The 14,534-nt window shown below is 45.6% G+C and overlaps 1 protein-coding gene across 1 annotated transcript; it reads left to right on the forward strand.

The window, feature by feature from the left end:
• Positions 1-6,377: 6,377 nt before the first annotated feature.
• GRIFIN (galectin-related inter-fiber protein) lies at positions 6,378-12,711 on the forward strand. The gene is made up of 5 exons (XM_036749790.1): positions 6,378-6,389; positions 9,137-9,216; positions 9,458-9,617; positions 11,234-11,400; positions 12,696-12,711. The coding sequence occupies exons 1-5, from the start codon at positions 6,378-6,380 to the stop codon at positions 12,709-12,711; spliced, it is 435 nt and encodes a 144-aa protein (XP_036605685.1).
• The last annotated feature ends 1,823 nt before the right edge of the window (positions 12,712-14,534 follow it).

The raw sequence follows: 14,534 nt of genomic DNA on the forward strand, positions 1-14,534 counted from the left end.
CAAGTCCTGTTGTTTTTCGGAGAAGGAGAGAGAGAAGAGAGAGAAACAGTGACTTATTCACGATCACACAGCCAGTAAATCTCACAGCCGGTCTCTAGAACCCAGGCCTCTTGCCGTCTCCTTTCAATACAACTCCTTGCCTATCCCCCCAACCACAGGATCACAGATTAGAGGGCATCCAGTCCGACCTCTTCATTTTATACATGAGGAAGCTTAGGCTCAGAGAGATTGTCACTTGTCCAGTTGTCGTGTGAATAGTAGAGTGCTATATGAATGTGAGTGATAATTATGGTACTCCTACCCCAGACCTATCCTTGTGCTCCCCTCCTGCCCTCCTGTTACCTGTGGAAGGTTTTCTAGAGGCTTGAAAAGTGGGTCTTGAGCTCTCTCTTAGGGCCATAGAGACAATGATGGCTAGAACTGTTTAGGCATGGTGATCTAATCCTTACCTACTCCTCAAGCTAGAAGTCGTTAGGCTCAATACAAGCAAGCATTCTTAACAACTTGAACTGTTGGAAAGTGGGATGGTCTGCCTTGTAATGTAGGGAGTTCCATATCACTAGGTGGCCATTTGTCAGAGACTTGGTTCAATAAATACTTGTTAGAGGTCATAGGATGATTAAATATCATAGGAGCAAAGTTTTAAAGTTACAAAGGGACCCTAAAGGCCATCTAGTCCAACCCTTGCATTTTACAGATAAGGAAACTGAGGCTGAAAGAAGTTAGGGTCACACTGCTAATAAGTATCTGAGGATAGATGTGAGTCTTCCTGGCTTCAGGGCCATTTTTTTATATAAAATAATCACACATTTCTGGGACACTGAAAATAGTAAGTATAAGAAAGTAAGTATAGAAAAGTATAAATTTAGGGAAAAACAGATGATTTTGGTGCTTTAATATGGAAACATAAGTTAAACAATCAAGCTCGACAAATGCTTACGATCAAACATTTTCTGTGGAGGATGTAAAGGTGGGTAGGAGGAGATAGTTGAGGCAGAACAAACAGTTGAAAAGTGAAAGTCAGGTTGACTTGGTGATAAGATCACTAGATATTGGACCTTCCCTTCTCTTCTGCATGTATCCTATAGGTGTCAGTTCCAATGTAAGCACCTCGAGGACAGGAATTGTTTTTGTGGTTTTGCCTTTTTTCGTATCTCTAGTACTTCAGTGCTATATGCCTGGCACAGAGTAAACATTCTGATTACTTGACTGAGCCAAGAGAACCAAAGTTAAGTCCCAGCCCTGACATTTACTAGCTGTGAAACCATGGACAAGCCACTCCAACTTCTCAGAGCCTTAGTTTCCTTATTTGTCAAAAACAAAAAAGGTCAGATCTGTCATTTCATTGGTAATTGTTTTTCTCTCTAAAGAGGGTAATAAGTGGCAGTGTTGTGTACTGGATAGAGAACTGAATTTGGAATCATATCCAAATGAAATCACAGAAGTCAAAGAGTAATGATGACAAATGTACTACATACTGCACAGGGTTGTTATAAGAAAAAAATGCTTTGGAAAGAGAAAGATTCAAGACAATGCAGTCAATGTTTATAAATCAAGTATTGAAAATGAATGGGTCATTCATTCAGCAAAATTTATATGTGTTTCCTCTGTGTTTTGGTTATTCAAGGATACAAAAATAAATTGAATAATGTTCTTGTGCCCTTGAGAGGCTTACACTCTAAGACAGAGGTGAGGAACCTGTGGCCTCGTGGCCACATGTGGCACCTCTAGGTCCTCAAAGGGCTGCATTTGAGGACCTACAGGGCCACATGTGGCCACGAGGCCACAGGTTCCCCACCCCTGACTCTAAGACCAGAGTTCTTCATCTTTTTGTGTGCTATGGATCCCTTCGGCTGTCTGGTGAAGAACTTCTTTTCAGAAGTTGTTTTTAATGTATAAAATATATGATTATAAAGGAATTCAACTATATTGAAATACAGTTATCAATTTTTTTTTCAAGTTCACAAACCCCAGGTTAAGTACCCTTGGTCTAAAGGAAGATAAGTACATAATTAACTAAAATACAAATGGAAGTAGTCATGGGACTGGCTAAGGGGCTAAGAAATTCCAGAGGATGGAAAGACCATCCTCCCTAGTACAGAAATCTAGAAAAGCTTCATGGAAAATTAGGTATTTCACCTCATCCACAAAACAATGCTTAGGATTTCAATAAGAGACAGAGGACAGCATGCCAGATATAGGGAATAACTGAAGCAAAGATCCAGAGGAAAGAAACTGAAAGAGGCATTTAGGAGTATGGGGAATAGTCTATAGTGCTGTAAGATGTTCGAAAGCTCTGTAATCTCATCAATTTGGATGTTCCCACCAAAGATGTGAATTACAGCTCACCCATTCTGACCCCTTCTATGTTACTCTTTATATTGTTCCCAAATGTTAGGGTTCAATAACACGATTTCCTCATTTTCTTCTGATGTGGAAAGGATACCACTTGGAGCACTTGACCTCTCTACCCCTCAGCCCTGGCCCCTCATCCTCTCTGAATGAAAAGCCTATATAATTTTATAATAACATATGTTTCACTGATATCTTTTACTCCTGTTCTTCAAAGTTTCTCACTGGTTATATGGGGCACCCTGCTCACACCCTCCAGGAAACTCTCCATTGCCTTCTGTCTAATATTCATTTTCGACTCTTCAGAGGCTGTTGTTTTCCAGGTCTTGAAGTCATACAACTGATAAAACTGGGAAAGTAGGTTGGAACCAAATTGGAGAAGGGCCTTGAATGTCAAGCTAAGGAGTATGAATTTTTCTGGGTCAGCAGTGGAGTCATTAGAGATTTTTGTGCAGGGCAGTGAATGGTCAGACCTGTGCTTTAAGAAGATGACTTTACCAAGGATGTGGATAGATTGGAGGGGGAAGAGACTAGAGGCAGGGCATCAGTTAAGGCTATTATAATAGTCTAAGAAGAGGTGACGAGAGCTTGAACTAGAGTAGTAGAGATGCCCACCAAATATATTGCAGAGATAGAATCAATTGGATTTGACCACCAATTGCTGGGGAGAGAGGGGGGAGTGGAACAAAGTAAGAGGGACAGGTGGCATTGAAGATTCCAGCCTGGCTGACTGACCATAAAAATGGTGGTCTCATTACCAGAAATGAAGAAATCTTGAAGAGATAGTTGGGGTAAAGAGGGGAAGAGAAAGATAGTCATTTCTACAACTTCGATAGATTTCACTATCGGATCAATGTAATGCCTGGCCATGTCTTCAGAGGGCTAGTACTGCCTCCCACAGAAAGATGGTGAACTATAGAATGAAACATTGTCAGATGCAGTCAATGTGGGAGGGGGGGTTTGTTTGTTTTGTTGGGATTTTTTTTTGTTTGTTTTTCTGCTTGACCATACTTAGTTATAAGAGAAGATTCTATTAGGAGTAGGAAGAATCATTGGAAATGATAGCAATGTTTAAAATGGTCAAAAATAAAATATTTTTAAAAGATACATTCCCCTTTGGCCAGACCTTCAGGGAGGGATGTCCTGAAGGCAGATGGAAATATGGGACTAGGGTTAGGGCTGGAACAACAGCTTTGGGAGTAACTCATATAGAGGCAATAGTTAAAGCTGTGGCAACTGATGAGACTACCAAGGGAAAAGAAAGAGAAAATACTATAGGAGGTCAGGAAAGGGAAAAATAAATCATGGACAGAAGTACTCAGAGAATGCTTCATGGAAGAGGTGAGATCTAAGCAAGGACGTTAAAATGGGTAGTGTTTGGAAAGGCAGGGAAGAAGGAGAAGCCAATCCAAGAACATGAGAGATGCATAGACAGGAATAAGTATTACCCGATTAGGAGGCAATAAAGTCTGGTCTGATTATAGCTGAGGACTCACACTAGGAAAAAGTGGGAGGCGAAGTTGAATAACAAGAGTAGGGACATATTGTGAAGGAATGAGGGTAGGGACATATTGTGAAGGGGTTTGGACTCGATCCCATAAACAAGCCAACCGAAGTGGTTATTATGAGCTCATATCATCTCAGGGAACCAAAGAGCCTTCCCCCAAATTATCCCAGCCCCCTCCTCCCTGTGAACTTGGTCATCAGCCCAAAAGACATGGCTGATGGCCAAGAGCTTCCCTCCAGCCACCCCACTCCACCGCCTACAGAGAACATACTTTTCCCAGGATTTTCCTCAATGCTACCAGCCACTCCCATCCATGTCCACCCACTAGTTACTTACTCATGCTGACCACAAAATCATAGGATGCTAGACCTGGAAGAGACCTTAGAGTATCTTAATTATCCTAGAGAGGAACATAGTGGTGGCATAGTGTAAACAGCACTGGACTTTGAGTCAGGAGAGAACTGGGTTCAAATCTAGTCTCTGACACTCACAAGTGGTGTGACCAGGGAAAAGTCCTTTAACCTCTGATCCTAACTTTTATCATATGTGAAATGGAAATAAGAATACATGAATAACCTGCCCTATATGGTTATTGTGAGGCTGAAATGAGATGATACATACAAAATGCCTGGCAAACCTTAAAGTATCTTGGTACTATAAAACGAGCCCTGGCTCAGCTGGCAGAATTCGAGTTTAAGTCCTGCTTAGAAGTGGATAGTGTTCTGGGCCTGGAGTCAGGAAGACTCATCTTGTTGAGTTCAGATCTGGTCTCAGACACTTACTAGCTGGGTGACCCTGAGCAACTCACTTCACCCTGTTTGCCTCAGTTCCTCATCTGTAAAATGAGCTGGAGAAGGAAATGGCAAACCACTCCAATATCTTTGTCAAGAAAACCCCAAATGGGGTCACAAAGAGTCGGACAAGACTGAAATGACTGAACAGCAAAATCTGATGCTTATTTCCTCTGTGATGTTGGACAATTCACATAACTTCTACCCAGCCTTAATTTTCTTTTCTGTAAAATGAGGGGGTTGGACTACATGGCCTCTGGGGTCTCTTTTGGTTCTAGGTCTGTTCTTCAATTATTATCTGTTCCAACGCCATCATTTTATAAATGAGTTAAGTCAACAAGCATTTATTAAGTGCCTGGCACAGGGCTAAGTGCTGGGAATGCATATATAAGTAGAAAGAAAAATAGTCCCTGCCCTTGAAGAGTTCACATTCTAATGTAGGAAGACAACACATAAAAGGGAGCCGAAAAAGCATGTAGGGAGGTAGAAGGGTGGAGTATCCCCCCACCACAACAGGAGTAGAAGTCCAGAGAGTCCGGGGTGCAGCGTGGAGTGGAATATCATCATTTTAGAAATGAGGAAACCGAGGTTCTGAGAAGTTGTGACACTCACCCTCTGCCCCCCAAGATCTGACAGATGCTAAGTGCCAAAGACAGGATTCACACTCAAAGATCTATTTGCCGAAGTTCTCGCAGCTAACAAGTGATAAAACTCAGGTCTTCTGGTTCATTGTTTGTTTGTTTTTTCCCCATCACATCACACCCATACTTCATCTGGGCCCCAAAGTACTGCAAACTCTAGCTTTCCCCTACCCCAAGCTAAAGCGGGGAAACTGATGTGTGTGGTGTTGGAGGCAAGGAAGAGGCAGAGATTGTGCTCTCGGGGCCTCTGTGCTTCAGGGCTGTGGGAAAAGGCTGACCACCCCCACCGGAGCCCATGGAGGCAGAGCCAGAGAGAGAGCCCAGGCCCAGGAATGTGCTGACAGCAGCAGGGGCGGCTGCGGCACTTTAATCCCTAATCCGCTGTCAACAATCCAGGCTTTGTAACATACAACTGATCAGAATTGGCTGGAGCGGGCAGTTGGAAATGTGGCCAAGCTGGAATCAGCCAGGCCCTGGGAAGGGGCAGGGCGGACAGGAAGAAGGGGGTCGGGATGCTCATATTTAATATTTGCATAAGAATTTGGAGCTCCAGGGTTTCCCTCATTAAATATGTCATTTGGGGAGGCCTGGACTCTTTTCTTTGTTGCTGATACTGGGGCGGACATTCTAATTCTATTCTGAATAAAAGAATTTAAAATTGATGGGAGGGCAGGGAGGAGATTGGAGGTTATTTGTGTGTTTCTCCTATACACTCTTCTAAATTGTAAGGTAGAGACTAGTCTTATCCATCATTGTCTCCCCTGGGCCCCCAGAACGTAATGGCGGGGGCGGGAGCGGGGGAGACAGGTGATTATGAGTTGAAACCTTAAGGAATCTACTCCGTTCCGCAAACACCCTACTTTTTTTCTCTGTGGCACTGATAGATAGCCTTGCTGGGGAAGCATCTGAGGCAGCATTTCCTAAAGTAGAATTGGCCTGGGAATTGGATGGGGGAAGCAAGGCGGGGTCAGGCATTCCCATGGGGGTGGGCCACCCCTGGGTCCTCCTCCCATCGCCGTAGGCAGCCTATATCAATAGCCGGGCACTTCCCAATCTCTCCTACTGGGAACCGGGACCACTAGGAAGATGCCTGTGCAGGTGAGGGCCCGGCCCCCAGGCTCCTGAGAATTAAATAATTTTAACTACCAGGTGATCCCTCCCACTTCCCCACTCCCCACTAGGCTCTGAGCTATGCTGCGTATGTGTGTGTGCGCCAATATTTGTAGAGAGGCAATGTGGTGTCTCTTTAAAAGCGCTGGATTTGAAGACCGATTCAAAAACTCTTTGCCTTACTCTTTGTGTGACCTTGAGCGAGTCACTTCTCTCTGAACCTCAGTTTATAAGTAAAATGGAAATTACTTTTACTATCTATCACATGAAGTTGTGAGTGAGGATCAAATGAGGGAATGCACGTAAAATGACTTATAAATGAGAGCTGTTGTCATGTGAACGTGTTGTTTGCCTTCTGTTAAATCAGAGAGGTGGGAACGAACCCCGAGTCTCACGGACAGCCAGGATGTGTGCGAATGCCTGCGCTAGCGGAGGGACCAAACGCCGCGGCGCGAAAGCTGCCTTTTGGGCTGGTGCTTAGCAGCACGCGTGCCTGGTGGCCCCCGCCGCCTGACGGGAGGGAGGGGCAGCTGTGACAGGCAGGCGGGGCAGCGTTTGGTCCTTGCCCCAGGCTGCGGTCGGAGCCGGAGCGTGGGAAAGGAGGCCCTGGCGAGGGGGTCAGGCCGGAGCAGGGAGCCAAAGAAAGGGGCCTGGCGGGCGGCTCGGGCGTCTGGGCGTCCGCTCGGACCTTAACCCCTCGGGAAGGGGACAGGGAGAAGGGAGGCCTGGGCGCCGCCTCCTTTGACCCCGGGACCGTGGCCAAACTCAGCTATTTGGGTGCCATCGTGGTCTCGGCTCCGGCCTTCTCCCGAGGGCCAGAGCCCTGCGGCTGCTCGGCCTGGGCAGCCCTCACTCCCACCCCCGACCCCCGGCCGCGTGAGAACCCGAGGCCGACGCCTGGGCCCGCAATTCACAGGCCAGCGCTAGAATTAGCGGGCACTTGTCCGGCCGGCCCTCCGCGCGGGACCGGGGGGTGGGCCGTTTGGCCGCGCCGGCCCCTGCCCCCTCCGGTCTGCCGCACCCCCCACCCCCGAGTCATTAAAGCTGGGAAGAGGCGGCGGGGGTGGAGAAAGGGAGAGCCGCGGGGCGGAGGAGGGCGGGGAGGACGTGATCTCCTGGGAAAGGTCGTGTGTGAGTGGGAGCCGGCGGGCGCTGTGCGCGTGGGTTGTGTGTGTCTGTGTGGCCGTTGGCAAGCGTATGGTGGGTAAGAGGGAGCAGATGGAAATGGGTCGTAGCAATAGGAGTGTGATCTCCTAGGCGGTCCACTCATGCAGATCGAAACCAGTGTATCACTTAAGGTTTTCAGCGAACTTTCTCAGGCTCGGATAACTGCTATGGCCCGCATGATTGATTGATGCTTGGAGAGCCATTTTATCCTTTAAGAAGCACACCCATAATAGCCCCTTACTTTGATTTAAAGCTTTCTTAACCGTTTCCATCATCACTGCTGTGTAATGTTGGTGGCAGGTGTATTATTATCCTTGATTCACACAAATGAGACAAATGAGGACGTGAAGGCTCAAACGTTAAGTGAGTTGCTTCTGAGTACCCAGAATTCAGGTCTGCCTCAGGGTCAGTGTTCTTTCCCAGCCTGTTCCAATACCTGGGGCAGTGAAGGCGCCTCAAAAACTTGTAATGCCTTATATTATTATTCAACAAATAATAATAGCTTTAAATAATAGATAATGAATTTAATCTAGAAATTAAAATTTAAATGTGAAATAATACATTGAAATAATAAATTCACTTTTAAAATCGTCTGCAACAAGTCTGTGAGGTAGGTTAAGTATCATTATATTCATTCTGTAGATGAGGAAACTGAGGCCTGAAAAAAGACTAGTAATAGAGAGGAGTAGGGTTGTGAACAGGGTAAGAGACAAAGCTGGGAAACGTCTGGCTTCATTTTCATAGGATCATCAAAACATAGACCTAAGATCCCTTTGGGGGAAAAAGTCAATCTTTTGGTGACGAGTCTTTCCACCCTTTCTTAGGCTAGTCTTTCAATGAGAGTTTATTAACAAGGTCATCGGGGCCATTGCCAAACAGTCCTGATCCGTATCTTGCCACTTGGACTCAGATGGGTCTGGAGGAGAGAGTAAAGCTGTTGACTTTGCACAGCCCTCTGTCACTTAAATCCAATTCATTTGCAAGTCCTGCATCTCCTTCCTGATGTCATGGTCCTCTTCGGAAAAAAAAAAGCAAACAACATTGACAAGGTCCATAAGCTAAGCCTTTCCATCTTAGTAGTACCCGCTAGAATTTGTGCTGCACTGGCAGAGCCTTCAAGAACCTGGGTCACTTCCATGCCATGGAGAGTAATTAATTGGAAGAGGATTTCAGTGGAAGCAGGAACACACACCTATCCACATAAGCATAACACAAGGCAGAATGTGAGGTGTTTTTTATATATCCAATGCCTAGCAAATGGTGTGCCCCTAAAAAATGTTTGTTAAATGCCTGAATGAATGGAGGCCTTTGCCACTTACCCCAGCTGTTTGAGCCTTCCCCAATAAGATGACTTTGCATCTACTCTGTTGATATGTGTGTTGTCTGCCCCATCCGAATGTAAGCTTCTTAAGTGCCAAATTTTGTCTTTCTTTCCTATCTGACTCTTATTTCTAGTATATCATAATCACTTAATAGATACTTACTGATTGTAGATGAATTGATTGGAGGATGAAAGGAAGACCCCTGTCTATACCCCAGCATTTCCCCCACTCTCTTTCCATTCACAGTTTGAAGCCTTTTGCTCAGGGGGCCTGGTCCCAGGCTGGAGTCTGATCGTCCAGGGTCAGTCCAACTCCAAAGATGATGAGTAAGAGAAATTTCTTTCTTCGCACCTTTCCCTTCCACCTCCCAGAGAAATGTCTAACAGGCAACAATCGCAGGGTGCCAAGTGTGGCCATTGCAGATTGGGGGTATCTTTGGGAGGACCTCAGACGTGCCTCAGGACTGAACTGATTGTAGGATCTGAAAGGGTCTAAGGGATTACAGGAATGGAGAAGGGTAATGGAGTCAAATGCCTAGACTCTGTAGTTTTCTTTCCTCTCTTATAGGTTTGAAATAAACTTCCTCACTGAGTCAGGTGACATAGCTTTCCACTTCAAACCTCGATTCTCCAATGGCACCTTAGTCTGCAACTCCTTCCAGGGCAATCGTTGGGGTGAAGAGGAAGTTCACGGTGTCTTCCCTCTGGAGCTAAAGGAGCCCTTCGAGGTAACAACAGGCTGTCTCCCTCCCTACGAGGCAGAATGAGGTTGGGATAGACAAAGATGGTTTTTCAGAGACTTAACAGTCCCCTTCAAAATCCTACGGAATTATGTATGACTGAGCCCTTTCAAGGCCAACTGGTGGGCAGGAGGGGAGCCCAGAGACAGACTTCAGGGTAGCAATGCAGTAATAACCACTCGAATTTATGCAGCACTTGACCATTTACAATGCACTTTTCCCTCAAAACATGTAAAGTGGGTGGTACGACAATTGTCATCCATTCCCAGATAAGGAGACCTCATGAGGCTCAGGGTGTTAAAGTAATTTTCCCACACTCCCACCATTTGCTAAGTGGCAGAACCTGAAGTCCAACATAAGCCCAGCCCATTCCCCTCTATAACATCTTTTCCCTCTAAGTAGTTATCTACAGTATACATGGTGGAAAGACGTTGTTATAGGGACATTCAGTGCGCTTGGAAGTCTTTCACTCATCTTCTTCCTCTTCATATCGTGGACACCATTTTTTCTTCCTACCTCCTGACACTATAAAAGCTCCTATCTCAGTATATACAATTAATGGTATCTCTCCTCTTATCTTGGTAGGTAAAGCTGACATCTGTCTCTAAGTGCCCAAATTGTGGGTAATTAATTAGGTGAAGTTAGCCTGGGAAGATTTCAAGAGTGTTTATGTGCTAATGGATGGGAGATCTGAAGGTCTGGCCACCTTCTGAAGGTTGATTGCTGTCTTGCCCTCCGCCAAGGGTTCAGTACCTTGACCTCCTGGTGCCTTGGTCTCCCCATTTGTGAAATTAAACACTTAATAGCTGTGTGACCTTGGGCACCTGTCCTATAAGGAAAGGACCAACCAAGAGGTTCTAATCTTGTCATTTATTGTCATCAACCAACATTTACAGAGCTCCCACTATAAGTATGTGTGATACTGTGCCAAAGCTCTAGGGATTATTGTTGTCATGGTTCAGTCATGTCAATTCTATGTGACCTCCTGGACTTTTCTCAGAAAAGATAGTGGAATGGTTTGTGCCCCTGAGGCAAATAGGGGTTAAGTGAGTTGCCCAGGGTCACATAGCTAGTACAAGTCTACAGCAGGATTTGAACTCAGATCTTCCTGACTTCAAGCCTGGTACTCTATCCACTGCACCACCTAGCTGCCCCTGAAGCACTAAAGAAGTAAAAGACATCCTTTCTCTCACGGATCTTCTAGCCTCATTTTGTTGTTGTTTTGGTTGAGATCTGTGATTTTATTGGTATAGGGAACTCCTCTCCTTGAAGCCTCCTCTCCAGAAAAATCCCTTTACTAGTGCAGATTGATAGCTGCTCTGCAATTTGAAGTTTGAGACCTCTCTGGGGCAGTATCCATCAGAGGCAGGATTTGAACCCAAGTGTTCTATATTCCAAGGATGGTCATCTATCCACTATATTATGTTGCCCCTCTAAGGTCTAGTTGGGGAAAGGTGGCATTTGTTTATGCATGCATTCATTAAACTAGCAGTTTTAAAGCCCCTACTGAGTGCACAGCATGTCAATAAGAGACAAGATTGTTGAGGTAGGGAAGGGATAAACTTTTACTGCTCAGGGCCTGCACTGATTTGCCTGTCTTTCAGATTGAAATCTTTTCAGATTCAGAGTATTTCCACGTCTTCATCCAAGAGAACAAGGTGGCACAATATGAGCACCGCCAGAAACCGCTGGCCTCCATCACCAAGGTGCAAGTGCTGAACGACCTCAGATTCCCGCTGGTGGAGCTTTCCAAGAAGCGCCTCTGTCTGGGGTAAAGGAGACGCATCATTGCCTCAATCATGGGGCAGAGCAGTTATAGGCTAGAACTGGAGGGGACCGCAGGGGTTAACTAGTCCAAACCCCTTCACCTTACAGACAAGGAAACCAAAGCCGAGAGGGTTTTAAGTGATTTGCTCAAGGACACATTTGAGCCAGAATTCTTTCCACTGTGCTACCCTACCTCCACATATCCTCAGGTCCTCTGACCCTAGTGCCTGGACTCTTTGTACTGTGTCACATATCAGATCTGATAGGAGCCTCTTGAGGTCATCTGGTCTGTCCCATCCATACCTAGGAGGGCATTTGAAAGATCCTGGATCACCTGGGCCATTAAGTTGAGGTCCCAGCCACACTAGCATCAATACCAGCTCAGTAGCACAGTCTTCATAATCTCTGACCATTACAGGGGTGAGAAGACTAAGCATCCGTTATGGCACTGTGCTGGCCTTTACAAATCCAATAATACTTTTGTCATTCAGTTGTTTTCAGTAGTGTCCTACTCTCCGTGACCCCATTTGGGGTTTTCTTGGCAAAGATACTGGAGTGATTTGCCACTTCCTTCTCCCGCTCATTTTACAGATGAGGAAACTGAGGCAAAACAGGGTGAAGTGACTTGCTGAGGATCACACAGCTAGTAAGTGTCTGAGGACAGATTTGAATTCAGGAAAATAAGTCTTCCTGACTCCAGGCCTGACAATCTATCCACTTTGCCACCTAGTTGCCCTATAATAATAATAGCTAACATTCAAATAATGCTTACTATGTGCCAGCCACTGCTGAGCGCTTTACAATTATTATCTCATTTGATCCTCACAATTCTGAGAAATAGGTGGGGAAACTGAGGCAGAGGTTAAGTGACTTGCCATGTGTCACACAGCTAGTAAGATGTTTGAGGTTGGATTTGAACTCAGGTCACTGCCTCTAGGTTTTATATAACACTTTCCACTTTACAAAGTGTCACAACCATCTCATTGGCTCCTCACAACAACCTTTTGGGAAAGACTGTGTGTGTGTGTGGGGGGGTATTATTCCCATTTTACAGGTAAGGATACTGAGGCCCAGAGAGGCTAAGCTGTGTGTGCCATTTGCCCAAGAACCAACACCTAGTAAATGATGATAGAACTGAGACCAGGATCGGGCTTCCTGAGCTAGCCTGCTGCCCTTTGGACTGTATGGACTGCCATCTTGGGACTCCCTTGGCCCTGACCATGTCTAGTTTTCTGTACTGCCCCTTTCCTTGGGAAAAGTGGGGCTCTCTGTAAAGATTATACCTTTTGGCATCCACAGAGATGGGAGGTTCTAACCTGCTGCTGAAAATCCTCAATTCTGGAAAGAGATTCAAGCGCTAACCCCGCCAAGAGATCTCCAGAGATGCTAGGGAGCAGTGGTGCCCACCGGAGACAGATGTGTGTGTGTGTATGTGAGAGTTTGTGTGAGTGTGTGTACACTTTTCTTGCCAGAAGAGGCACTTTTGCCATTGGCTTCACCAATAAAAACTGAAAACTCCTGGGAAAGTGGCTGGTGAGCTGTTATGGGGGAGGGGAGGGTGGAGGAAGGGCGGGGATGGTCAACTGGGTGAGGAATTCAGCTCCTTGGGGCCTTTGATCCTCACCCCCTTAGAACCCAGCTCCTGCCTTTTTTTTTTAAACTCTGCCTTGGGGGATGGAAGAGAAGCAGCGGTGGCCTGAGCCCTGGGAAACACTGCCTAGCCACCTGATCTCCTGGGAAAAGGTCTGTCTAGCTCATCATTCAAACATTTGTGGACCCCTCACCCTGAAGAAGGGCTGCACTGCTGAACTTCTAAAAAATTGGAAGAGATGAGCCTCACAGAGTGCTTTAGTGTTCACAAATACTCCACATGTCTGGTTTTATTCTTTGAGCCTAATGCCAACCCCAGTGAGGTACATAGAATGAGTATTATTATGCCCATTCCACAGAAGAGGAAATCATGGAGGTGAAGTGACTGGGGGAGGGTCCCAAAGAGCCAAAGCTGACTCCAAATCCTGTGTAACTGTTCACTACCTGAACTAAATACATAGCACAAGACCTACTTTATCCCTAGTGACCCAGGCCACTAGTACATAGGAAAACAGATTTAGAGCTGGAAGAAACCAACACCCTCATTTTACAGATGAGGAAACTGAGGCACAGAAGGATGTCCAGGGTCACACAATTAGTAAGTGACTGAGGCAGGATTCAAACCCAGGTTTTCCTGACCCCCAAGTTGAGCATTCTATCTACTACTCCACATAAGATTTAGAAAAAAAAAGTGGGTCCCTCAAGTAGCTCCGTGGTATAGTGGACAGAGCCCTGGGCCTGAAGTCAGATGAGTTCAAATCTAGTCTCAGACACACACTAGCTGTGTGACCCAGGGCAAGTCACTTAACTTGGGTCTGCCTCAGTTTCCTTAATTGTGAAGTGGGGATAATAATAGATCTTACCTCCTAGGGTTGTTATGAGGGTCAAAATGAGAAAATATTTGTAAAGTGCTTAGCACAATGCCTGGTACATAGTAGGCACTTAATAAATGCTGATTGTCTTCCCCCTCTGGAATTTTGTGATGATAATTACAACTTATCTTCATATAGCACTCATAGGTCCTCCCAACAACCCGATGAAGATAGTAGTGCATAAGGAATGTTATCCCCATTTTACAGATGACAGAGCAAACATGAGTATTTATTGTGACAAGCTATATATAGAGGAGCCAGGACATGTATGCCAGTCTCCCAACTTTAAAGCCAATATTCTCCCCAGTAAACCACCCTGCCTAAAGAGACATGGACCAGAAAAACTTTTTCTATAATAATATGTTCTCCAGGAGGTCATTACAACAGGGCTCCAGATCCCAGTCCATGTGGTACCCAGTGAAAAGGCTCTATTTGGGGGAAGGGAAGGAAAGGGAAGGGAATCAGCATTTATTAAGCACCTACTAGGTACAAGCAAGATATATTTAGGATAAATTGGAGGTAGTCCTAAGGAAAGGCACTAAGATTAAGGAGGAATAGAAAAGACTTTCTTGCAGAAGGTGGGACTTTTTCTGAGACTTGAAGGAAACCATGGGAGCTAGGAGGCAGACATGAGAGGACAGAGCATTACAGACAGGAAGGACATCCTGTTCCTTGA

The sequence above is a fragment of the Trichosurus vulpecula genome, chromosome 1 (genome assembly GCF_011100635.1).
Source record: "Trichosurus vulpecula isolate mTriVul1 chromosome 1, mTriVul1.pri, whole genome shotgun sequence".
NCBI lineage: Eukaryota > Metazoa > Chordata > Mammalia > Diprotodontia > Phalangeridae > Trichosurus > Trichosurus vulpecula.